The sequence below is a fragment of the Vespa velutina genome, chromosome 16, assembly GCF_912470025.1.
Source record: "Vespa velutina chromosome 16, iVesVel2.1, whole genome shotgun sequence".
Classification (NCBI taxonomy): domain Eukaryota; kingdom Metazoa; phylum Arthropoda; class Insecta; order Hymenoptera; family Vespidae; genus Vespa; species Vespa velutina.
In genome coordinates, this window is record NC_062203.1 from 3,294,168 (window position 1) to 3,321,447 (window position 27,280).

General features: G+C 27.8%; 5 protein-coding genes across 11 annotated transcripts; 3 read left to right on the plus strand and 2 right to left on the minus strand.

Moving 5' to 3' along the window:
• Positions 1-502: 502 nt before the first annotated feature.
• Positions 503-4,971, plus strand: LOC124954703 (tRNA pseudouridine(38/39) synthase). Its single transcript, XM_047508019.1, has 6 exons — positions 503-649; positions 720-853; positions 948-1,513; positions 1,619-1,910; positions 1,977-2,113; positions 2,196-4,971. Exons 1-6 carry the CDS (start codon positions 572-574, stop codon positions 2,267-2,269), a joined length of 1,281 nt encoding a protein of 426 aa, XP_047363975.1. The 5' UTR covers positions 503-571; the 3' UTR covers positions 2,270-4,971.
• On the minus strand, positions 950-21,623 carry LOC124954704. 3 transcript variants are annotated; one of them, XM_047508023.1, is made up of 9 exons: positions 20,753-21,623; positions 20,577-20,677; positions 14,691-14,777; positions 3,856-4,118; positions 3,522-3,722; positions 3,026-3,278; positions 2,860-2,925; positions 2,646-2,735; positions 950-2,553 (listed from the first exon to the last, which is right to left on the minus strand). In XM_047508023.1, the coding sequence occupies exons 2-9, from the start codon at positions 20,589-20,591 to the stop codon at positions 2,422-2,424; spliced, it is 1,107 nt and encodes a 368-aa protein (XP_047363979.1). In that variant the 5' UTR covers positions 20,592-20,677; positions 20,753-21,623; the 3' UTR covers positions 950-2,421. The 3 variants fall into 3 exon arrangements, with proteins under 3 accessions (XP_047363979.1, XP_047363977.1, XP_047363978.1); XM_047508021.1 differs by lacking the exons at positions 14,691-14,777; positions 20,577-20,677; positions 20,753-21,623 and adding an exon at positions 4,289-4,812; XM_047508022.1 differs by lacking the exons at positions 14,691-14,777; positions 20,577-20,677; positions 20,753-21,623 and adding an exon at positions 4,289-4,814 and having other exon boundaries at positions 2,464-2,735.
• Positions 16,862-20,278, plus strand: LOC124954705 (pro-resilin-like). Of its 2 annotated transcripts, none has more exons than XM_047508024.1 (4): positions 16,862-17,001; positions 17,893-18,010; positions 18,755-19,129; positions 19,456-20,278. In XM_047508024.1, exons 1-4 carry the CDS (start codon positions 16,877-16,879, stop codon positions 19,699-19,701), a joined length of 864 nt encoding a protein of 287 aa, XP_047363980.1. In that variant the 5' UTR covers positions 16,862-16,876; the 3' UTR covers positions 19,702-20,278. The 2 variants fall into 2 exon arrangements, with proteins under 2 accessions (XP_047363980.1, XP_047363981.1); XM_047508025.1 differs by having other exon boundaries at positions 16,916-17,001; positions 17,957-18,010.
• LOC124954706 (mpv17-like protein 2) lies at positions 20,821-25,238 on the plus strand. 2 transcript variants are annotated; one of them, XM_047508027.1, is made up of 4 exons: positions 20,821-21,513; positions 21,589-21,747; positions 21,821-21,961; positions 23,835-25,238. In XM_047508027.1, the coding sequence occupies exons 1-4, from the start codon at positions 21,511-21,513 to the stop codon at positions 23,838-23,840; spliced, it is 309 nt and encodes a 102-aa protein (XP_047363983.1). In that variant the 5' UTR covers positions 20,821-21,510; the 3' UTR covers positions 23,841-25,238. The 2 variants fall into 2 exon arrangements, with proteins under 2 accessions (XP_047363983.1, XP_047363982.1); XM_047508026.1 differs by lacking the exon at positions 23,835-25,238 and having other exon boundaries at positions 20,823-21,513; positions 21,821-22,749.
• On the minus strand, positions 21,763-27,051 carry LOC124954702 (N-acetylneuraminate 9-O-acetyltransferase). 3 transcript variants are annotated; one of them, XM_047508016.1, is made up of 12 exons: positions 26,521-27,051; positions 26,253-26,349; positions 25,923-26,181; positions 25,585-25,842; positions 25,274-25,509; positions 24,995-25,216; positions 24,588-24,909; positions 24,232-24,471; positions 23,833-24,123; positions 23,527-23,745; positions 23,244-23,445; positions 21,763-21,952 (listed from the first exon to the last, which is right to left on the minus strand). In XM_047508016.1, exons 1-11 carry the CDS (start codon positions 26,633-26,635, stop codon positions 23,320-23,322), a joined length of 2,385 nt encoding a protein of 794 aa, XP_047363972.1. In that variant the 5' UTR covers positions 26,636-27,051; the 3' UTR covers positions 21,763-21,952; positions 23,244-23,319. The 3 variants fall into 3 exon arrangements, with proteins under 3 accessions (XP_047363972.1, XP_047363973.1, XP_047363974.1); XM_047508017.1 differs by having other exon boundaries at positions 26,253-26,345; positions 26,521-27,049; XM_047508018.1 differs by having other exon boundaries at positions 25,923-26,065; positions 26,521-26,537.
• Between the last annotated feature and the right edge of the window lie 229 nt (positions 27,052-27,280).

The window sequence follows — 27,280 nt, forward strand, 5'->3', positions numbered from 1 at the left end:
TTAATTTTTATCAATTTAAAAATATTAAATCCAAAAAAGTTTGATCTATTTTAAGTATTTTAAAATAATTAAATCATTGTGTCCTGTATACGCAAATAATGTGAATCATAGAGTATATTTTAATGTTTTGTCAAGTTTTTATATAGTAATTTTGACGTTTGAAATGTTTTTGAGGAAACGTGTGATCTGCGAGACGTCTAGCGGAGAACTAAAAGAAATTTTCCCATTGTATTTGATTCTACATTTTTATTATAAGTATGCATATTGTTTCAATCTGGATTCGTTATGTGTTTTATATGTCAAAAGTAAAACCTTAGAAGATTGAATGAAAAAGTTAAAATACTTCTGATTATTATAAATAATGTCATTATAAAAAATGTCATTATAATTTATTTTTATTTATGTATTCAAAATAATTAAAATATTTTGATGATATAAATATTTTAAAGTAAACCATTTTCCTTTTTATTTTCTTAACATTAATTATAAGGAATTAATATTAATATATATATATATATATATATATATATATATATGTGTGTGTGTGTATATACATATTATAATTGTAATTATGGCAAAAGTTATTACGAAGAAAAAGAAATTGAAGAGATTGTCCACTAAGGAAGAGCTGGAGCTTTCTGATAAATCGGTATAATTTATTTTCTGAGATTTTTAAAATTTTGCTATATAGTCTATGGTAAATGTTTTTAACGTTTTAGGAATTAATAGATAAAATATTGCAATTAGAAGCTTATAATATGCAGCTTCAAATGATACTTAGAAAAACTGAAACAAATGAAATGGAACAAAGGAAATGTCTTAATAAGAATCAAAAACAGTTTGATTTTACAAAGTATGCGACATAAAATATTTCCCATTTCAATTTAATTGAAATATAAAATAGAATAGAAATACTTCAAGTATTTAATTCAATTAATTTATTGCAGGTATCACAAAAGGCATATTTTATTAAAATTGTACTATTTAGGTTGGGATTATGATGGTTTTACATGTCAAGAAGGAAATAATAATACTATTGAACATCATTTATTTTCTGCTTTAATAAAAAGTTGTTGTATAGAATCTCGTGAAAAAGCAAATTATCATCGTTGTGGTAGAACAGATAAAGGTGTCAGTGCATTCTCTCAAGTAATTAGTTTAGATATACGTAGCAAATTGAAACCTGAGAAACAAAATGATTTACAAAATGAATTATCATATTGTAAAATATTAAATCGTTTACTTCCTCAAAATATAAGATGCATAGCTTGGAGTCCAATTCCAAGTGATTTCTCTGCTAGATTTAATTGCAAAGATAGGACATATAAATATATTTTTCCTAGAGGAAAATTAAATATTGATGCCATGAATAAAGCCGCTAAATATACTATAGGCACGCATGATTTTCGAAATATTTGTAAAATGGATGTTGCCAATGGTGTGATAAATTTTAAAAGAAGAATAATTGATGCTACAGTTTCTGTAAAACAAAATGATTATACAAATAATTCAGGTAATCTAATAATATATTTAAAATATAACTTTGTCATGATAATTATCTAAAACATTACCTTAGAAGAAAGTAATTAAATTTTTAATTTCATATTTATTTTAATAGGATACGATCTGTGTGAATTAAAAATAACAAGTCAAGCTTTTCTTTGGCATCAAATACGTTGTTTAATGGGAGTATTATTACTAGTTGGTCAAGAAAAAGAAAAACCAGAAATTATTTTAAACTTACTTGATATCGATAGCTATCCATGTAAACCTCAATACAATCTAGCTTGTGAAATTCCTTTAAATCTTTATCACTCGGAATATGAAAATATCAAATGGTTCTATGATGAAGATGAATTAATAAAGGTTATAAAAATTTTACAACAGGACTGGTCGATAAACACTGTAAAGTATGTATTTATTACTAGAATGAAACGATTTTTGCTTATTGTAATTTAATATTTGAATTTAAACAGATCAGCTATGATCAAAGATATGTTAATGGATTTAGAAAGTTTACAAAATTGTACAGATACAACATTTCAAAATGATTGTTTACTTCTTGGTGTGCATTCAAAAGTTTATCAACCTTTAATGAAAAGAGTAACTTGTGGTGAGTAGTTTATATATTGTTATTATTTAATATTTTGTGATTTTAATGTCATATAATATTGTATGTTATATAATTTTTGCAGAAAGTTTAGAAAACAGAATAAAACATTACCAGAAAAAAGGTAGATTTGAATCAATGAATTTAAGTAATATGTAATACTTATAATTATCATTATTTTATTAAGAAATGTAATCTTTGAAAACAAAAAAAAATGAAACTAAATACAGTTATATCTATTTTCAATATGCCAAACTTGTACCTTTACATTTGATAATTACAGATTATTTATTCTATTAATCTTTATATTTTTACATTGATCTATTGTATAGATTAGATTCTATTGTTGTTAATGTTGATGAAGTTGTAATGTCATTAGGAATCTCAGGTGAAGTTTCCATTTGTAATAAGATTATCAGAAAGGTTGTAATACCTTTAAAAAACTAATCATTTTTTTAATCACAATAAGTCGAACATTTTTATGATACTTTTATATGGAATACTTAAATAGAAAGATAAAATTTAAGAGACATACCTGTTGAATAAATTTGTAACCATATTCGTAAAAACCAAATGCAGAAAATTTCAATCGCTTATAAGTCATTTCGGATATGAATTGAAAAACCTTATAAAAATAAAATTTAAATATTATAATAAAATTGTTAGAGATTGTGATAGTGGAATAATTATAGACTATTAATTTAATTAATGATAATAATCTAGAATATTTTAAATTGCGAAAAACTTACCTCTTCGCGTATTGTAATATGAAAGGAATCCATTACTTTCTGAATAAGTACTTGCGTCCTATTTGCCTATTATTATCAATGATTAATAATATTAAATAAATTCTATGTCTATTTAATTATTCATCTTTATATCATAAATATATCAAGTATTATTTTTTAATATTACCTCAGCCTTAACTATCTCGCATATATAGTTAATCGAGAGTAATTTGATTATATAAAATGTACTCCATATAACAATATCTAAGACATTCTTTATCCTATCCGATTCCCAAGTATGTAAATTAGTAAATGCATAATACAATTCGCAAATTAAGCCTATTTCGCAAATAAAGAAAGATATCATCTCTAAAAGTATTGCTGCTCCAAATATTGTATTCAAATCATTACATATCGTACTCAATTCCATATGAATATGCCTATAAGAGAAATGATTAATTTTTTATTTAATTATAGGAAAATATTTTTTAATTGGATTTTTTTTTTTTTCTGAATTCGATCGTTTCTAAAAATAAATACGATTTTGTCATTTCTTTTCTTTTTTTCTTTTTGATAGATCATGTTAAATAAAAATTCATATTACTATTATAATGAGAATCTTTTTGCAAAAACAAAAAAAATTTACTCATGATAATGTGTATATTAGTTTTACACAGCTTTACATTGTTATCCATATATCGAAACTCTTGAAATCGTTTGTAACTCCATTTCCTCGTAATCCTTCGTTAATATTTATTGCATTAGAATAATTTGTTGTACTTGTCGTAATCTCTTCAGGCATTATTTTCGTAGAGCGATGGTTACATATCTTACAACGTTGAGTTATATATTCATTTAATTTACAGAATCTAGTTCTTTCATATCTGCATTTAAATATAATATTAAGCAATAAATTATGTTTGTGTATTTATTTAATGCATTTAATTATGTGCTTGTACATTAATGCGTGTTTTATCAATTTGTTTTATCCTGAGATGTTGAATTACGAATACGTACAATAAAAGAATGATGAATATAAGATCCAAAATCGTGTTGTTATGAATGGGCTGATTAATTAAGCATGTAGTAATAATTTTCGACATATCGATTACTTTTATATGTAAGAAAAGTTCGGAAAGGTTCAATAAAACAATTGTTACGAGCCATCCTATAACGACGAATATCATTAATATTCGTACATTTTTATATTCCGTTTGAAAACCAAGTCCTTTCAAAGTATTATCGAGCGCAGTCATCCTTTTCAAACAATTTGCAAGTTTCTTGAAAAAAAAAAGAGAGAAAAAAAAGAAAAGAAAAAAAAAATTAAAATAATAACAAAACAATAGAAATGAATCTTCCTTGTTATGAGATAAAATTTTGAAAGATTTAACGATAAGATTTTATATAAAGTAAAAAAAAGTAACGTTAAAATCTATAAAAGATACCGTACTTTGCTGTTGTACAGGCAGAAAACCATCGACGTAATCGTTGTGATCATGTTGAAGTGAAGAACGATAATGGATGCGATATTATCAAATAAAACATTAAATAGGCTAGAATTGAAGAGATATTTGAAAAATGTGAAATAACCGATCCACCAACACAATATATATATAATGTTAATATAAATGATAAATTTGTACGTAGGATATTCAATAATGATTATTCCGAGTATAGAGCCGGTAAGCAAAAGAGGAAAAAATGCTTGTTTAAGATTTTCGATCATGGCTTTACCGTTTTGTCTTAACGATGGTAGACTAACTTGAAGACTGACAGACTAACGTCAGCTAACACATCCTACTTTACGGTTTATCGATATCCTTGTGATATCAATCGCAATTACGTATATCGTGGCACTTGCGTCCTATCATGAATTATACGTCTTTTGTAATTTCGTAGAATATACCTATTAATTCGTCGTTCATTACGAGACATGTCATGTCACATTTTGAGAGATATGACGTGTTTTTATCCACGTAAAGAAATGTCTTTTCTATTTTTCTTCTTCTTCTAAATAAAAATATAGATAAAAATTGTCTGACCAATTTATGACATATGAGATGCTCGTGTTTAAGGGCTTTAGATTGATTAATACTTTGATATAAATTAAATTTTATTTTCTATTTTGTAGAATAGTTAAATGGCGTTCATAAGAATTCTTTCATCCTACAATAATGTCGTGATATAGTACAATAAAAGGAGAAATGTTCGAGAATGAATGCCAGATTCTAATTGTAAGTATATATATATATATATACAACATCACTGGCATCATCGGGAGAGAGTATAAATTGCAAGATGCCAACCAGGTTGCAGTAGGCGTTATACGTGGTTGCGATTATTGATCGCGGTCAGCATTCTTTGTAATGAAAAATGAAAAATAATACGAATACGTACTAATTTAAAAAAATCGGAGATTATTATGAAGACTAAAGCGATATAAGAATAATTAACTTTTTATAAAAATGAAAACGAGAAAGAGTATATAATAATTATCTTATTGGAAGCATGATATGGAATAATATTTTCTTATTCATTTCTAAAAGTTCTTAGAATGAGATCGATAGTAAATGAATTAGTATTCGTCTTGAGTTTAACTCGTTAAAGGTTACAATCGGTCGAATTAATCGATTGTAATTACGTTGCATTGTTACAACGTCGCGATTATACGCCCATAGTGATTTGATAATCAGATTATAGGCATTAAACAGCCATTGAGAGACAAATTTCACTCTTTATTTCATTTCATCGCTTTGATTTCAACAAGAGCTATTATAGAAAGTGAATATTATTATATTATAAATTATTTTCTATTGAAATGGACGTCTTAGGATTAATTTTAAGAAAATTTTAAACTCGCAATTAAATCAAAAGCAATTTTCGTGATAGTAAATCAATTATATAAAATATTTTCTTAAATATTTGGCTTAGCCAATTTGTTGTTATAATCGAAACGTACTTGCACAAATAAATACATGTAAATAGATTTTTAAGTAAACGTTACAATTCGTATAGTATATTGAAAGAAAATTAAAAAGAAAAAAAAAAAGACAAAAAAAAAATTTAATTTCTCTCAAAAAAGTTGTATAGTAAGTCTACGTTATTCACGATGGCGATCACTTAAGACATTCCCTGTGGTCATACCTAAAAACTAATAAATAATAGAAATGAACTTAGATTTTGGCCAACATGGCGTATCGTGTTGAAACTACTTTGCATGTTATTTATGCAATCGGCATTATCCCACTGTGTATTAATAGCAGATGCGATCTCGTAAAAATTTACCGGACGTCCCGTTCGTTACGTTCTTTGTTCGTTATGACGAAATGGAGTTCCCCTTGATTTCCTCATAAAGCGATGGGAATAATTTGATATTTCATTCAATTCGGCACATACATATATACTTACATACAACTACGTTACACGATATTATGGCATATTGTGATCTCAATAGGTTTGCTATCGTGAAGGGATATCGCGCTGAGGAACAATTTTATTTCTTTCTTTCTTTCTTTTATTCTTTTCTTTTTTCTTTTTTTCTTTCTTTTCTCTTTATCATGCGTTAAGCGTTACATAACAATGACATAAACACATCGAGTTAATGTTACTCAGATGTGTTGAGAAGCTGCATCAAAGGATCAAGGTGAATTTTTATCTTCTAACTGGTTTCTCATATAACGTATATACTTTGTTACAAAAGTGATATTTCTTTTTTTTTTTATTTTTTATTTTTCTTCTTTTTTGTTTTTTTGCTTTTTTTTTCCTTACAATAAACAATCCTATATGAATTATGTCGAGAATTTCTAAAAATAATCCTAAACGTTCGCAATAAGAATGAAAAATACAAAATATACATTTTAAAAGTATTCCTTGTAAAAATTAAATAGACGTACAACATATTTAAATATTATTAAAATTAGAAGGGTCGTAAAATTAGTATTAGGTTCTACAATGAAATACAAACATTTTCTTATCTAGAAGGGGATAAGTGATTGTTGATATTATTGACAATTTTATTATTATTGATTAATTATTAATAAACAGTAGATTATATAGACAAATGTATTATATTTTTTTTTCTTTTTTTTTTTTTTTTATAAATAGAAAAGAATTTTTAGATAGAGTGCAATATCTTACGATTCGAAAAAAAAAAGAAAGAAAAAAGTAAAAATAAACGAGATAACAATAAAGCCGTGAATTTTTTTTTTTAAATGTCTTGCCAAAATTTATCGTAGGATCAAGAAGTCAGGATGAAAAGTGACGGGGATAGTATCGTATTGCGAGTAAAGCATACGTTTCTCACATAAGTGTTGGTATGGATCAAAATGATGGTTCCCGTTCTTCTGGGTAAACCGCAACTATCATCCTTTTCCTTCACTTTCTGTGTGGGTTATTCGTCCGTGTACGAAGTCCATCAAGTAGAGACAGTGGTATATATATACATATATACGTACATTATGTATATATCATACTATGCGTTAGTTGGTACGTGGGAGGACAAAGACTTTATTTCTTACTCAACTTTTGAGGGTCAAGTCGAGTAAAGAAGACATTCCTTGGTAAAAAACTTATAGATATTTGCACATATAATATATATATATATATATATATATATATATATATATATATTAAAAATAATTTAATTTAATATAATTTAATATATACTTTGATTATAAATCATTCTTTAAAAGAGATATATTTGTATATTATAAAATTGTCACATTAGATTTTGATTAAAGATATATAAATTTCAAATAAATGAAAAACATTTTTTTCTGTATGTGTCCTCATTATAGAAAAAAGAAAAAAAAAAAAAAAGAAAATGTATTATGATATTTATATTTATTAGATGATGTATTGAAACATCGAATACTCACATATTCCTTTTATTTTCGTAATATATTTGAAATGTTTCATTCTCTTTTATTGCAATCAAGAATTTGGATTAAAAATCTTTGTTTCTAAGATACTCAAAGTACCAAGCAGTATTGATAGCCTCTTTATACAAATACATAGAGTATATTTTCATTCTCTAAGATAATTCCGATGCGTGGGAGGACGAAGACATGAATTTCTTACTCAACTTTTGAGGGTCAAGTCGAGTTAAGAAGACATTCTTTTATATGATTTTACAATCCTTACGTTTAATTCACGTTAATTCTGCAGCTTTAATTGTACCAACTATATTCATAATTAAGACAATCAAGTTTCTACATTTTTTTTTTCTTTGTACTTCTTTCTTTTTTTGTGCAATTTGTACTTCTTTTTTTCATTTCAATCCAATTCAATTCAATTCAATTGAACAAACCATCAACTTTTTTTCTGTTTTATTTACAACGCTTTTATTTGGCTTTTTAATTTTATTATTGTTTTTCATTCATTAATTAAATTATATGCACAGCAAAGAAAAATTTGTCATATCAATTTCATCAAATTTGACGAAATTTAAATAAAAAAGCAAAAAAAATAAAAAAAAATAAAAAAAATAAAGCGGATTATAAAAAAGTATTAATTATAAAAAGATAGTAAAAAAGTTTACTGTTTTCTATCAAACGATTAACTTTTTATGATAGTCAAAGTTTCGATAAAGATAGACCGTAATAATGTATTATATGTTGCATTGACTCTTCTGCATATGTATCTTGTTTTTCCACTGTTACGGCAAACCACGGAAACGTTTTGTCACTCCATTCTCAAGACGGATCATTCTTTAGCCAACCTCCAGTCGAGACATGCAACAAATGAGATTTTGCAACAGCGAAGAACGTTAGGACATACTGGATAAAATACCGAGTGTTGGTTCTACTTTTTTTTTGTTATGTTCTCTTACATCTTGTCTTATTATTTTGTTGGATTAATATTTAAACGCAAATAGATTTTAACTTTTCTAAGATCCACCCTGATATTTCCCTTTGCGATGACATACTTAGATGCATCGTAATTAAATTATTGATCGATTAAAAGATTTCGAAGAGAAATATAATAGTTATATATATATATATATAAAAAGGAAAACAAAAAAAAATAGTTTCACATACGAACACAAAATTTCAACTTCATTACGATTTCTGATCTACTCGCGTTCACTTTATGGTATTACAATTGCGTTAACTTTTATGGGATTTTCATGTAAACCTTTGAAAAAGAACGTATTTTCAAGATCTTTGGATTTTTCCAATTTAATAAGAGAAAAATGTTTCGGTAAAAGGAAAAAATATCTTGAACTTTTTTATTTAGTTAATTATAAATGATTGATGCGTCCTTAACATTTTCAACATATGCGTATCTTTTTCTGTCGTATAATCAAGCGTCGCTGCTATGATCGAGATTGTATTTTAACATATCTTGGGAGTTATGGTTGAAATAATGAGTATCGCTCGACTGGCTATCGGTGCTACAGCACTGAATCATCGCTCGACTCGTTACTACTCATTGTCAGTAGTACTGCTCGATCGATTTAACGATCCTCCGATCATTCTAAGATTAAATGTTTTATTAACAAAAGAAAAGTGATGGATAGTAACAGATGATAATGCATAAGATAAAATGATGAATATTAGGAAACACATAAAAAAAAAAGAAAGTAAATAAATAAATAAATAAAGAAACTGTTTCGCAAAGTTGGAAATATTAAAAAAAAAAAAAAAAAGAAAAAAAGAAAAAAAGAAGATTGCTAAATCGATTTGGATGAATGAAATTTTCTCTTTCATATCCATTATCTAGTCTTTGTGATAATGGAAATTTTTGTAAAGAGTCATTATTCTTTTTTTTTTTTTTTTAATCATTAAAAAGGTATTGAAATTTTTTATCGAAACTCACATGATAAATTCAATCATTAATATTTTTTTGTTAAACGAAAATATTAAGAATCGGCTTCATGAAGGACGGAAGGTTTTCTTTTTTTTCTTTTTTTTAATTTGCCTTAAATGCTTCTTGTTTCTTTGTTTTTTCTTTCTTTCTTTCTTTTTTTTTTCTTAGGACCATTTAGACGTACGTAATCCAATTAAAATAGAATTGTTTGCATAGAGCAAAGGTGTTGGTTCAGTTAGATTGTAAAATAAAATTGGAAGTTACGAAGATGTATCGTAACTGCTTCCCTAGCGGCGGTGCACATGACGACCGAGAGCGCGTAATGCCACGGTGTGATGGGGCACCCAGATTCTTGGCAAAGAGTAGGTCATCTACGAACAGAGCGAAGTTTTCACTTTCATCCTGACCGAGGGAATACCTAGTTACATGAGGCGGCAGACAAAGGCATCGTCGGTTAGAAGAAGGCGGTTGGCTATGACACGCAGCTTCGACAGAAGATCGGATATTCATAACCTTCCATTCAATTCGCACGGCCGTGCGAATTCTACGTTCCACTTGGCCTCTTCCTCTTACTGTGAAAATATGATCACCCTATCGCTTGCGAACAGAAGATCCTGAGTGATACCGATTAAGACAGCTTTTATGACTTTATATCTGAATATATATATATATATATATATATATATATATATATAATAGTTATATCGATCTTTTTTCGATCCTATTAATTTTACTTAATAAATTGGAACATTCAGAGTTCCGAATATTTATTTCTTATTCTCAAAAGTCGATTCCTTATTTGATTATCTCACAAGGATGAATCATACAAATTGAAAAATTCAACAAATTCGAAAAAATTGATTATCTATGTTGACAAGAAAAATATTAGTAAAGTGATATAATATATATATATATATATATATATATATATATATATATATATATGTACGTATATTCATATATAGGATACACCCGAAAATTATGTACAAACGACCATGAGATAATTTCTTATAATAAGATAAGAAAAAATTTTTTCCCAACTTAAAATCCAAAATAAGTAACGTTGAAATTTATAATAAAAAAATACTATCGCGTTGTTTAATTATATATTTATATTATATCACTAACAAATATCATAAAAATCGATCGATATAATAATAAAAAATGAAAAATTGTTTTATGAACGAGACGTATTTATGCGATAAAAAAATCGATTCTTTTTCGACATTTTGACCTTCACCTGACCTTTCAATGATATCTCTAATTTGAAATAATCGTGGAAATAATTTAAAAGTGATATAAAGTTTATGTCATCCTAAGATCGTTGTCATTATTTCAGCCCTGTTTTCTAACAACGTATGGCGCCATTAAAAGTTGTTTGATACGTCCATGAGAGACCTTTGTTTCACACCCTGCGATCAGCAATAAAGAATTGCGTGACGTGATCTAACGTCGTACATTAAAAGCATTACTGTCGCGCTAAAACTTCACGCGCGACGGCATTGCCTTTAAAACGAATAATAATCTTACACGGACATGAATGACAGTAATAGGAAGATATATAGTTATGTATATACCCATAGATTACTATATAGGCTATATATATATACATGAATAATCTAATGCATATAGTTTTTATATAATATACTAGAGTATATCAATATATCATTAATATACAGTGTCTAATATATAATGTAATATTAAAATAGTAATATATAAACAATATATCAATTATTATATTACATAATTATACTGGTACTTATATATTATTAATATAATATATAATATTTCGTGCATATAATATATAATGTAAGAGAATCTACATTCAAGGCTATATATATACCCTTACATATGTACCTATAAAGTTGCTATTCGTTAGATATACATATATATTTTTACTTATAGACGTACTAAAGAAATTGCTATAATTTTTCTAAAGAAAATATACCAGAACGGCATAATCGTTCGAATATAATATTTATGTATTTTTAAGTATATGCATATATATATATATATATATATATATATATATATATATATATGTATAGATAATACTTAGTAAGGAATGGGTGAAATTGGCGATGAGTTAAAGGACTGTAGAAATATAAGATGCGAGAAAAGGTAATGACGAAGCGAAATGATCTATGGAGTAAATGATTTGAAACGCATTAGCCGTAATTTATGTGCACGTTTCATATTCATCTAACGAAATGATTCTTCTAGAAAATTATGCAAGAATATCGTACCTCGATAAAATATTCGTACACAGTTGAAAATGGAATGAATTTTGTAGCAGGTAAGCACGAGGTGCCTTAGAATCGTAAATAGAAAATAATTTACTTTGATTGGTCTTAGTAGCCAATGAAAATTAAGAAATATATTCCTTTTAGTACTCGCACCGAGTTTCTTTATAAAATTTAATATAATACGTTTCGTAACGTGTTATTATTATCCGAGAACTATTTTAATTTATAATGAAATGTCGATAATAATGATTGTAATAGATATTTGAATTATCTTAGCTGATACAAGAATTATATAGAAATAATATAATTCGATAAAAGTATTTTACTATTCGTCTTTTATTTATTTATTCTTTTTTTTTTTTTTATTGTCAACTTTAAAAAACGTACGAATATTTTTTGAAGTCGCTGCAAATAATTAATTAATTATATAAATAAATAATTAATACGTTCGATGTGAAAGTATTAATTATATCATGATAAATTATTTACACTTATAATGACACATATTTATGAATCAATTTAATATTTTATAATCAGAATTGTTGGTTTTATTATTTTTTCATGATTATTTGATTGATTAAAAAAAAAAAAAAAAGAAAAAAGTACTGTTATAAATAAAAAGTTCGTTATAACAAAATGTCACTATTATAAAAAAATGATATATATATATACAGGGTGTTTATTCATAGATGAGCAAATATCTTGCGAAATTTTTTATTTCTTGAAATTGTCGAGTTATGAAAGTTAACATAGTTTTTTTTCGTTTTTTTTTCTTTGTATAAATACCTATAATTTTTTTTTTACATAATAGCGATCATTTATTTATATAGTATTTATATAGTAGCGATCATTTGCAATCGAAATCATATTTAATAAAAAATTACTACTATGGATCGTTAGGGAGATAATCGGCATCTTAACGATTGACTAACAGATGCATACTGTACTGTAATTCATACTTCATTCTATACAAATACATCATTTACAAATCATGCAGTCATGCATTTTGACGAGTTAGAGGTCAGTGATCCTGTTCGACGTAACCAACTTCAAAATATTATGTAATTTGACGAATGTTTTATCGAAATAGTGATTATCTCGTAAACGGTGCATAGTAGCAATTTTTTACAACATATGATTTTTATTGTCTACCCTATAAATATACCAAAGAAGAAGAATTTTTTAATTTTAAAAGGTCACGAGTAAAAAAGAAAAAAAAAAAAAGAAAATGTATACATGCACTTTAGAGATAACTCAAAGCGATTGAAATTTTGTTATTGTTATCATTGTTGTTATTGTTATTGTAATAAATTTTCTTGCAACTTCAACAAGTTTTGAGATATTTTCTTGAATATCTATGGACGAACACTCATGAATATATTTATATAAATCCAATCACTATATATATATATATATTTTCTAACCATTTATGTCGTAATAATAATCATTAGCATTTGGTTACACACTGACCATAAGTATATTATGAAATTAAAGCGAATATTAAGGTGAGCAACGAGTACGAAGGAGTGAAAAAAGAATGAAAGAAGGCTCTTAGATATAAACTCGCTGTACGTTACATCACAACATCACCATGGGGATAGCATGTTCCTTTCGAATGTCTAGGCGAGCACCTCTTCTTAGGATCTCGCGATGCGAGGTGCATCTCTTTTCCTCGTATTTAGACCAGTCACTTACATAATAGGGGCCACGCAAGAGACGTACTACGATCTTGGAGCGGAGACTTTAAGGTTACGAGAACGAAATGTCACGAACGCTTCGAATAATGGGTGCAATGGGAGAGAAAGGATAGAAATAAGATTATAAGGACGTATTTGTAATTTCGCGAACGTTAACAAAATAAAGATTAAAATAAAGCTATGTTAAAAGATATAATCGATCAATTTTTTCTTTTTATTTCCTTTTTTTTTTATTTTTTTTTTATTTTTTTATTTATTTATTTATTATTTTCTTTTTTCTCATATAACATAATCGTATAGTTTTATGTTATGCATATATTATGTATAATACGTTTATTACGGAATTATCATTATGATTTCAATTAAAAATCAATGATTTTTAATTAATATATGAATACATTCATATAGGAATTAGCTTAGGAAATTATGTCGTCGAAGTTATAAATAATTTTAATCGAATACATATTTATTTTCTAAAGGAAAGGATAATCAATCAACTTTTTGTTTGCTCTTGAAATTACAACTTGGGAGATTAATAGGGTTGTTCGTGTATAATATCACTGTATATCGATTAGTTTCTTTACACATGATCACGGTTAAGTTATAAATTGATCTCACAATTTATTAGAAAAAAGAGAGAGAGAGAGAAAGAGAGAGTGTAAATTCTTGGATATATTAGATAAGAAATTCATAAAATTTAACGGCAATTTATCAACGGAACGAGTTAGAAACATTTGTGGGTTTATGTTATTTGAACTTATCGCATTGAATAATAAATGAATATTTGCCTCCTACCCCCTGGACATAACGGATTATGCAAATTACACGTAATGTTTCTACGACTTACTTAGAGTTTAAGATCGAAGAGAATGAAATGTCATGAATGTCCCGATCGACGTCCCAGACAATAAGACGCGTTGAGGAAGGACGGGTTGAAACGATGCGTTACGAAAGTTATTAATATAACGTTTAAATGAAAATAAGAAATTCGATCATAATTTTTGGTGAAAGATATTAACGATATAGTACTTTACCATCCCCAGAAGCTAGGTGTTAATGTCACGCACTTTGAGATCAGATAGAATCTGTTTCAACGAACCTTGATCTTTAAAGTCCTCCTTTGATCCGCGTGAAAGAACGCTTCTTTTCCATGTACCACAAGCGTAAACGTAGAAGGCCTGCCTTCCTGCAAATATCAAAATGCTTCGAGATCAGTTTGATTTACAATATGAAACTTCCTATGGAAAAAAAAAGAAAAAGAAAAAAGAAAAATTGTACCTTTTTAACATGAACATACGCGGATTATAAGATATCAAATATATTATCATGGTACATATTTTCTAGATTTTTAATAACTCAAATCGAATAAATTGACTCTTTTATGGATCCTTTTTATAAATCGAAATAAAAAAATTATCTTATATCGAGTTATTATAAAAATCATATTAACAAAATGAATTCTATGTGTACATAAAATTCTATTCTCGTATATAAGTCGATAGAATCAATAGAATAGATGTAAATGTCGTTGGAACGATACAAGGGGTGGATGACCGAAGGATCCATTTAAAACTTAGAACGATCGTCTTATCTTTTTTTTTTTGGGATCGCTTGTGTAAGTATAGCATTCTATTGTTGACCTTTCCAAGAGCAACAACGCCTGTGCTTGTGACTTTAGTCTTATAAAATCTGAGATTATTCCATGTATAAGAATTGGAGACTTATTTTCTAGCGCAAGTATAGTGTGGGAAAGGGTCGAACTGGAAACCAAGACTGAGACTTAATGATGCAAACGCGACGTGAGATCTGAACGAGAATTAACGTTTGTTCTTACATGTATACGCTAAATATTAATTAAGATTTACGCATTATAAATCACATTTACATTGTAATCTTATTTGCATGTGTTTTTTATTTTATTTTATTTTATTTTATTTTATTATTTTTTCTTTTTTTTTTTTGAGATAGTTATACATCAACGCAAACATATGTATTCTTGTCGAGGCATTTGTCGATATATCGATATATTTGATATTTTTATAAATATAAAGAAAATTTCTCGTTCGAAGAATATTTCCTATATAATTAGTTTTACGTTAACGTAGACATAGAGTAATTTAAATGTATATTACATTTAAACGGTTGCGAAATTTGACTTGCAGTAACTTAGCTAGTTGCAATTTAAGAAAAATATTCATCCAAACAAAAGCGTTCTACTACCGGCAACGGCGCTACGCGTCCTGTATATAAAGTTGAATATGTAGAAATGCGACCGCTTGGAAATACCTTAGAGCTGCTAGACGAGGCATTTGCGATCATTTGCTACCTTCAGTATGCGGTTTAATGTCTTCGCTCTTCCTTTACGCGTTTTGTATATGTAAGACCTGAAGAAAATCGTTTAATCTGATCTCTCTTAGCTTCTCCAGAAATAATTTCAAGGCGCACCTACATATTTACATATAGTATCACATAAGTGCATATATACATAACACACGTAATAAATGAAATGGATTTTCTTAAATAATCAACTGGATACAACTTGTTTTCCTTCGATTGACAAGGAAAATCGCAAATTTCTTTGTCCACACAATATTTACATATATATATATATATATATATTTATATATATATATTATCTATGTAAATGTTTTTAAAACAAGAAATTTCTGAAAGTGTTTCCTTAATGGCAACGTAAGATTAACCGGTTGTATAAATCAAGTTGACCTATAATAAGCCTTTAATCTTACGTATCATCATTAGATCGTGTTATCCTAAGATGCTAAAGTACCAGCCTTATAGGACATAAAATATTGATATAGTAACGCGAATACCGTGGTAACCAGACGATAGAGTACCTCAAGTAAAATCAACGAAGATGCTACCTGTATTGAAAAGGTGTTGGAAAAGAGAACCCGTTCGTTAATCATAAAAACCGTTAAGAGCAATCTTAAGCAAATATTACGTGATTATCGAAACCTCATACCGAGGCTATCTTCCGTCGTCGAGTTGTTGTATGACAACTAGAAAGAAGTATCGTCGCCATTCACCGATTTTAGTTTGACTTCGGCGTGGTCGCAATCTAAACTACCACTACTGTCTCACGTTTGATTGCAGAAGCGCACCAACCGGCACGACTTGCCCTCTCGCAAGTCCGATCTCTGCCAGGTTCTAAGACAAGGTAAGACATAGTAAGAGCCAAGGGAGGTGCCCCTTCTTGCGTGGGCCTCTCTTCTCTTTCCATCACGTCTAAGAAACATCTTATTAGACCCACGCTATATAAACGCAATGCACCAGCATACCGGCCAGTTATATGCTGACTCTATTCGCAGCCGTGCCCGGACTGTAACAATACACTTATATTGCACAAGTGTAAATCGTAATCGTATCTGTGACCTAAAGGAATTCCTACTGTAAGAGCATCGCATCGTATTCAAAAGAGAAAGAGAGCGAGAGAAAGAGAGAGAGAGAGAGAGAGAAAGAGAAAGAGATAGAGAGAGAGAGAGAGAGAGTGGGAGAGAGAGAGAGAGATTTTAGAGTCGAATAAGACCTCCGAGTATGATTGATTGATTGATCGATTGATTACTTCGTTCGAAGTTTGAATCGTTGGCACGAGTGTTTTCCGAAGTTTTTGGATTTATTATTCAAGTGCGCCCTTTAGCTTATACGCATACGTGGGATTGATCGTGCCGTTTGACTTTCTTTTTTTTATTTTGTTTTATTTTATTTTATTTTATTTTATTTTTTATCTCCATTACTTTCTTTTTCCTTTTTTCTTTTTAGTTTTATTTTTTTTTTTCCATATCAACATTAGCCATATCGTGAATAACCGAGCTGTGACTCTTTAGGTGACACATAGTGATCTAATTAGAATAATTTATCTTGTTTTCGTTCTCTCTTCTTTCTTTTTTTTTATTTATTTATTTTTTTTTTTTTTCTAATTCGCATTTTTTTCTTCTTCCGAGAGTGTACGCATTTAATTCTTAATGCGATTAATAAATCGACGAATTAATCGACGAAGTGAGAAAAAGTGGAATTCACAGGATCGACAATAAAAAGTCAACGTGATCGATCGATCGATCGATCGATAAAAGATAAAAATACAATTTATACAATTATTTAGATATTCACTACGGTGATAATTAGTTGGGAATCTTCAAAAGATTCATATAATGAATGAATAATTATCGAAGGTCTTATTCTACTTATTTTGTTTAGAAGACAATTATCGATTTTCTTTACAATTATAAAATTATACCACTCGAAATATAAATGATTATTAATTACTTTTCTCATTAACTTAGTTGCCACTATCTACTAGGATCATTTAATACTTGTCCCAAGTATTTGTGTCATCATTTTTTCAAGGTAGTCATCAATTCAAAACTGACGTCGTGGCATCGAAAGATGTATTATCTTCAGGTATGATAACTTTTTGACGATTACTATTGGGTAGGATGTAAGATAAAAACAAAAAAAAAATGTCTCCAATTGATAAAGATAATAAATAATTCTAATACTGTGTTTTACATAGATCAATATTTTTATTCTAAATAAATAATATCAATGAATCTTGCTTTATTCGTGCATTTATAATTTATGAGAGTACGAACGGTTATATGGATTATAGGTAAGAGTAATAAAATAATCGAGATCTGTGTTAATGATAATAATAATAAGAAAAGCAATGAATGTTATTATTACGATACGATACATAATTATTTCTATAACAGAGGTAGAGTTACGTATGGATATTTTTTTTAACGATGACACTGTCGAGTTTAATTACGAAAGTGGAGCATCGATTTTCTAATAGGCGTTTCATGTCATATTACGCCAAGAGCAATTATTATTTATTACGTATTATCGCTTTATGCTTTCGCATTTCACTCTCTTTTCACATCACATTATTATCCGTTTTTACTTTTTTCTTTTCTTTTTGTTTTTTTTCCCCTTTTTATCACTTAATCGCTTTTTATTACATTAAATGTGTATCTATATCTCATTACTCTTAGATATTGTTTGATATATATATATATATATGTATGTACGATGCATAGATATCAAATTACTATACTAATATACATATAAATATAAATATATATATATATATATATATATATATATATATGTCTGTATGTATTAAATAGAAAATTATTTTCACAGATAACTTTACTTTGGTTATCAATAACCAATGTAATATGCGACTTACCACCGGGTACAAGGCGTAATACTTATTTACCGCCTGAATCAACGAAAGGTTACTCATATGAGAAGCCACCGATACCATTTACAAAGACTCCAACCTTTCCTACCCGACCAACGCCAACATTTCCGCCAACGAGAACGAATCCACCCTTTAACACGATACCGACGAGACCCAATGTCCCTCCGACACCAAGTAGACCATATCCCATTCCTGTAACAAAACCACCGGGAAAATATCCAACGAGACCTCCAAATGGATATCCACCACCAGGACCAAGACCAACTCCAATATTTCCAGAACCGGGTAATAATGGGAATACAGTAGGTCCTGGAGTAAGTGTAAAGTTATTAGAACGAAATAATATCTTTTATCTTTTGGTTTTTTTTTTTTTTTTTTTTTATTTAACAAATTTTAATTCTTTCATAACTCTTAACTTCAATAAAGATTTATTTCTTTATTCTTTTATATATATATATATATAAATTATTTTCCTTTAAATTTTCATTTTATCATAGTAATTATTTAATTGCTCTATTCTTTTATATATATATATTTTTTTTTTAAATTATAAATATTAATAATGAATTTTCTTTCTTTCTTTTTTTTTTTTTTTTTTTTTTTCGTGGAGAATAATTAATGCAATGCTACTAAATTACAGCACGATCATCATCACCATGAGCCCGGTATGCCTTTCGATTTTAACTATGCAGTAAAAGAGGACGCCTTCGGGAATGATTATTCTCACAATGCCATCAGCGACGGGGATATCGTACGTGGTGAATATCGCGTGCAACTTCCGGATGGCAGAATGCAAATTGTACGATACACGGCTGATTGGAAACATGGTTTTAGCGCACAGGTCTCTTACGATGGAGCCTCGCGTAATTTCAATAGAGGCTATTAAATTTTAGCGTTTTATAGAGATTTCTACGATTATTCCATTTTAACGTTGTTTCAAAATATTTGACAAATATCCGAAACTGGCACTGAGAGAGATGGGGAGGGAGAGAGAGAGAGAGAGAAAGAGAAAGAGTAATGTTTTTCGGTGGTCCGAATTAATCTTTCTTTCTTTTTATTACCTTCTTTTTTTTTCCTTATCAAAATACAATCATCTGTAAATCGTTATTGTAAGTCCAAATGAAATGTTCAGTTTTGTTAACTTATTTCAATCTTTATGCGGCTACAGTTTATTTAATTGCCCCCAAAGATAATACTCGATTATTCGTAATTTATAAATGTTATTAGGGCATGATAATTTATTTTAACAATATACACGTATATGGTATGCATGTAACGCTAATGTATACAAATTAAATACGTAATTTAAAAAATGGAAAATATATTGAGGGTTAGGTTAGAAGATACAATACGATTTCAAAGTGACTTTATAATTATAAGATTATATAAAGATTTGTAACTTTAACCTATATAATGTTCTTGTTGAAAATCAGAATTTATTACACTTTCTACTTTGGAATAGAGACGTTTCTTTTTCTTATTTCAAATCCTACGTATGTATAAAACTTTCTTAATTCTATTTATCGGAAATTTCGTGTGCATTTTAAATGTCGGTTCTTTAATAAATTAATTATATCTTTTTTTACTTTTACAACAGGATTATAAAAGGTACGTATGTAAAATTTTTCTTATCGATCTAATAATTTTCATTGAAAAAATATGAATTTAAAAAATGATACGTTATATCAATCCGTATTTAATATGTTTAAAATGTTTTTATCGATCTTGATGTATTTTTTTAAATATCATATTTTTACTTACGTCATTTGTATCCATCAGTGTGTATCCATCAATATATAGACACAATGTATTTAAATGTTTTGTAATATAAAATATATTTTTGTATAAATTTAGGCAAAACTCTATGAAAATAAATCAAATGAAATAAACAATAATCCTTTCGTAATATCACAGATGCATTTGTATTCGATATTTACTTCCTGTCACAAGATGTCGCTATCGATCATTATTTATCGCGAATCGATAATTCCTGCCATATCGATAGGTAACAAAGATGGCGCGATCTACAAAGCAAATATAACGATCTCTTTGTTGTATTATTGTATAAATATATATTTTTATATTTAATTAGTATTTCATACAAAAGAGTTAATTTATAAACGTTTTTTCAACTCAATTATTTCTTTTTTTAAATATGTGTTCGATCGTACATCGTTGCACTCTTCATATCGTGCGTCAATATAGCAGATATTTTCGATCAAATATCGAAAACTTCTAATAATTGTCGTTACTACGGAGATAGAGGAAATACAGCAAGTTAATTTTGTTGTTCGATTTGATTAATTCGTTGTTAATTGAATGTGTGCGATTATTCTACGAAAGTAATAAAATTGTTGTATAAATAAACTACTCTTTTAAGTTTTATAATAGCTACACAACTTTTCTTATCACGTGAATGATATATCGTAAAATAAACGTAATGTCTTTTATTATATCTTTTATTACGACACTGTCACGTGTCAGTAGTTACATTCGAGAAGTTAATTTTATTTTCTAGTAATAATATCTTTTTCAAATTTTATTTAAATTGTAATATTTATTTATCATACGCAAAAAAATGGAGCATTATTTGTATTTCGATTTATAATTTAACCTACAAATTGTAATCTGGACAATGATTTCTTTTGTTACTACAAATCCTATATTCATTATGAGATTTAACTCTCATTGAAAAATGGTATGTACAAATATAAGAATCATTAAAAATTCATCTTGAATGAATCTTAGAAATTTAAAGATTCAATGATTCCAGAAACTGAACATTGTGAGAGGAGCCGGATGGCTCTATAAAGTAAACGCTATAAAAGAACAATTATTTTCATCGAAAAATTTATTATACACCAATGTAGCCATATCAATCTCTCTTTCAGCTGTAGGAGATATCATAGAACAACACTATGAAATAATAAAGGTTTACTACATTTGATACAGTCACCTAAGAGTTTTGAATTTTATTTTACACAGAGCTTATACTTTACTTTTAGGGTGAATGGGAAAAATGGAGTCCAAGCAGAACAAGGAATATGGCCGTGAGTGGCATGTCCATTGGTATAGTTTGCCATTATTGGTACAGATACTTGGATTCCAAGTTATCTGGACGCACTAGTAAAATTGTACTGAAAAAAGTAATTATTGATCAGTTTGTTTGTTCACCACTTTGTATAGGCATGTTTTTTTTAACATTAGCATTATTAGAAAGAAGCAATTTGTCACAATTAAAAAATGAGGTAGTAAATAAGGCACATAGATTGTATTTAGCGGAATGGGTAATATGGCCACCAGCACAGATCATTAACTTCTATTTTCTTCCAACTAAATACAGAGTTTTATATGATAATATTATATCCCTTGGTTATGACATTTATACGAGTCATGTAAAACATGACAACATAAAATTTTAACATAATTGATTTGTAAATAATTTTAGTAATTGTTTTATACATAGCAATATTGTGGCAAATGTAAAAAAAGAAAAGAAAAAAAAATGTTTTGGTTACAAATGTCTCTATTGAAGTGATAACATTGCATAATAAGTTTCCATAATGAGTTTGGAAATAGGACTAGTATTGTATTATCTTATCTTAAATTGATGTATAAGATTTTCTAGATAAGTGTCATCCAAAGTAGTATATCTAAATCGTAATCAACAAGAGTAAACATATCACGAGAACATGTTCTCATAATTTCTAGGTATACAATTTGATAAGAGTAGAAAGATCATTTATTTTTTTATTTTTTATAAACGAAATTTAAAAATTTCTTTTTTGGTAGTTTTAAATGGAATATTATATATTTTAATTTCAATAGCATAATTTAAGATTTCATAAGTCGATTAACAAAAATGGAATGCATAAATGTTTACTTTACAATGAATGGTTATACTTGTTCAATACCATTTCATGTAACATTATTACAGATAAATTCCTTTAATTTTATATTTTTTCTTCGATATCAAAATTAAAATACAAGGCTTTTTATATATCGGAAAAATAGAAAAAAAAAAGAAAAAAAAAGAAGAAAAAACCACGAAATGAGATTCTACACAAAAAATGATAAATTCTCATATGTTTTTTCTTATTTATTATGATTTGATAATTATCTTTATTTGACACTTATTTAAGAATACTTTACTAACTTCGATAAAGAAGTAATACAATATATAGTAACAAAAATTTTCGAATTATGTAAAAAATAAAAGAAATCATATAAAAAAGTTTACATGTGTGAAAAGTTTACACATAAATAAAAGTGTGAATAAATCAAATAATTTGTTTCTTTCCAAATTCCTCTGTTTCTTTTTTTCTCTCTCTCTCTCTCTCTCTCTTAAAATATAGCAGTTGAAATGTTTAACATAATACATTATATCATAATGTAATATTTTAAATAGATAAATTAACTATGTATTACCCATTGTTTAAGATTCGAATTTGTACTCAGATACTGAATAATTCGAAATGTTCATGGAAAGTAACATGTATTGCATTCAGAACATTCCATCGTGTATTCCAATAGGTACTAATACAGCAATAAATAATAATAAGTTCCGAGCTACTAATCTCCAGTCATTTGGTACCGCATATGGTACCAACATAATTGTCAATCTATGTATCTGTCAATAGAAAAGATAAGGTATAATAAATTCTGTAACACACGTAGAAATACTTATATAGAAAAGAAGTTTTTTACTTACTTCATGACTTGCACATATGAAGATAAATGAAGTAATTAAAAGATTTAATACTGGAAACCTAGGTAGTAATACTAATACACCATGTGAATCTGCAGCTAACCATATGTGACCTTGACCAACTAATGTTTCCAAGCTAATCCTACCCAATCCAGCTAGTAGGACGGAATGTTTTCCACGTAGTGCTAGTGAAGCATTTCGAAGTACAATATAGCCTACAATCTATAAATAAAATTAATATGTATATAAATGTATATGAACAATAGATAAGATTATAATTAAAGAAATTTAAAGTATATGTGATATTACAGGTATAAAGGCCACATAAGAATGTATTTCTTCGCACTCAGATACTGAATAGCATAATATTGTAAAAGTAGTGTAAGCTACTAAAGAAATCAGTGCCAATACTGAGGATAATGCTGTTCCTGGTATATGATCTATTCTTTGTAAAGCTACAAGAGCAGCACCAAATGTAACACCCCATACAACACTATATCTATCGACTCGCCATCTCGACCACCATTCTCGTATATCATCGTCAGTCGTAACGAATAATGCTTTCCAAGGTCGTGTAACAAATACTTTCTCAAAAAACACCTAAATTTACAATAGTAATTATATATAAGGAATATCTCTTTAATAATATATTGTATAATTAAATTTAAATTAATCATATAAAACTTTTAAAGTAAAATGCATTCTTACCTCTGACATATATAATACGGTAATTATTGATACTAAACCCAATAATTTTAAGGCAAGATAAAGTAATGTTCTTGGACCATATTCGGCCAAACTTCCAGAATATACTCTAGGAGGTAGCCATGCCAAAAAATAAATAACCAAAAACCAAAATGAAACCAATGGTACAAAATGATAAAATTGATAAGGTCTATTCATACATAGACATAATGTTACAGTTAATAAATTATATCTGAACATGACCTGAAAAAAAAAAAAAAGAAAATAAATAAATAATCAGTGTCAGAAATTATTTTCTTTGATATATATATAATGAATAATGTATATAATATAGATTATAATTAAAAGTATTTATTTACCTTGGCAAATCTGATGAGAGAAACATCACCCGTTTGCCAAAAATAACAAAAATGTCCATATCCAGAAAGAAATAAATATGCAGAATTAATTAATCTTAAGTACATATAAATTGGTAAAACGTTTTTGGCACCAGTAACATGATATATAAGCACTACTGCTTGCATTAAACCTCTCCATTCATCTGTTTGCTCCCTATTTAATGCATTTGGTCCCCTTTCACAATGCTCGGTAAAAAATAATCCAAGAGCTAAGATATATCCAAGAGGGAGCCAAAAGCTAAATTCACTGTAGTATTTATTCTCCTTCATGAAGAAATTTGTTCTGAATATAATGTAAAAAAAGAAAATAAAAGAGAACAGGTTTAAAATTAAGTTTAAATAAAAACATTATATAATTATAAATATACCTGTCACACAAATAAAAGTATGCTAATATAATAGATAAAATAGCCAAAGATGTGCTTAAGCTATAAAAGTCTTGCACTTGAGGTTGCTCTATTTGTACAACATCAGAAGATTCTGTTTGTTCCGTATCTTTGGTTTCTTCTGTATCTACACTAATGTATGAAACTTCTGATCGATGTTGGCAGAATCTTCTGTACAACCAAACACTCCCACCAATTATTATACTATAACAGATTTTAAGTTATACGGTGTAAAAACACGAGGAAAATATTAATACTTACCATAGTGCTAGAATGGATAAAGTCAATAATTGCAAAGTCGTAGCTGATTCTGGATAGCTACAACAACTGCCATCATCAAAATTCATATGATTGTTACAATACGTGTTCAGTAATATTTGAACTTTATGACGTAATGATAATGGACTAGCTAAGTATCCATCTGGACTTTGTTCCAATACACCTGCCCCAACAAGTCTACTACTCTCCCATATGCGTACATTACTATGAGATAAAATCTACAAAATATATAATTGATTGTCAGCAATGGTAAAATGTTTAATATTATATTAATAATTTTCCAAATTTCTTACTTCTATAGCTGCTTTATTACACAAATTAATTTGTGTATTATCTATCACTGATAATTGAGCTGGCAATCTTTCTTTTACCACAGGATCTTGCATCATCCATAATACTTGTGATTCTTTTTTAGCTAAGATATCTGCTGGCTGTACTAGTCTGACAAGACCCATACTATAATCCGAGTATAATTGTGTTTCACTAATATTATTTGCAAGAATATCAGCAGCTGCACAGCCTGCAATAATTAAACTAGGCGTTTCACCATTCTGTAAGAGTATATGATCAGTATATGATACTATTTAAATATTTCTAATCATGGACATATTGTAATATATACACGTTATACCATCCAATGTCTGAAGTCTTCTATCATAGTATTATCCAACTTGGGTCTCCATAGGAACTGCATGTGTAATTTTAATTGTGCATCGTTAAAACTTAAATCTGAATTTTCTGGTAATTCAGTGAGATCAGATGCTTTTCCATCGACTACGAATTGGGATACAAAAGATTTATAAATTTGCCTTATTCTAGCATCGCCGGTAAATACAAAATGATTGTGATGACCCATAAAAGCCAAATATCTCATGCATCTCCTACTATCTCTACAAAAATTATATATTTTCATTAATATATAATTAGAAATATAAAATAATAATAGATATTACATTCTTACGTTTGTGTATAATGATGCATCATACAACCATAAGGTTGCCATTCTTTGTCTCCTTTATATCTTCCTTCTGTTAATAACCATCTACAGGAATCGCTACCTTAAGGACAAAAAGATAAAATATCTATTTTCAAAGACACTTCCATAAAGGATATAAAATAATGAAATTTTTTATGGTTATATTTCTGATATATTTTTTTAAAAAAATATATATCTCTTTTAAACATATATCTTTAAAATAGAATAATAATAAAGTAAATAAAGATATTACCGTAAATAAGATGCATAACGCCATGGTAAAGTATAAAACAAACGACAAGTGCTGTAGCTAATTTTTTTGCACTTGCCACTGTTATCAAACTGATAAAATATTCGGCAGAAGTCATGTATAATTTTTTTCTTAATCACTTAGATGCATTGTATGATTATAACAAAAACATTAATTTAAACATTGCATTGAATTTAATAATTTTAATACATAATGACGATTGTTACTGTCATTATCAATATCGTTTTATGAGTCAAATGTAATGCATTAGGACGTGAATTAGTTTGATACAATCAAAAGCAATTTAAAATTGAAATGATATGAATATTATTCAACGATCAACGGTGTTCAATGACAATTTAATGATCAACCAAATTTTCAAATGTCATCACGTCATAATACTACTGACTAGATTTTTTTTTCGTATTATCTGCTGTCGCGCTTAGTTTCTTTAAGCTTCATTCACACTGTATTAGTTTCATCGACAAAAAAATTAATATATATAAAATCTATTGAACCTATAACTAAATGTAGAATTATAAAACTCTAGAAGAAAAAGAAGCAAAAGACAATGTTATATCATATTCTGCCTCTCTGTTCCTTTTCCGTTTTTTTTTTTTTTTTTTTTTTTTGTTTAGCAAAATACGATTGGCTATTGCATTTGCGTACATTTGCGTAATAACGAGCAACATGAGGATTTCCATTAAAAGAAGTCGATCCTAATTAAAAAAATGTATTAAATTTTTAGATAGTAATATTTTCA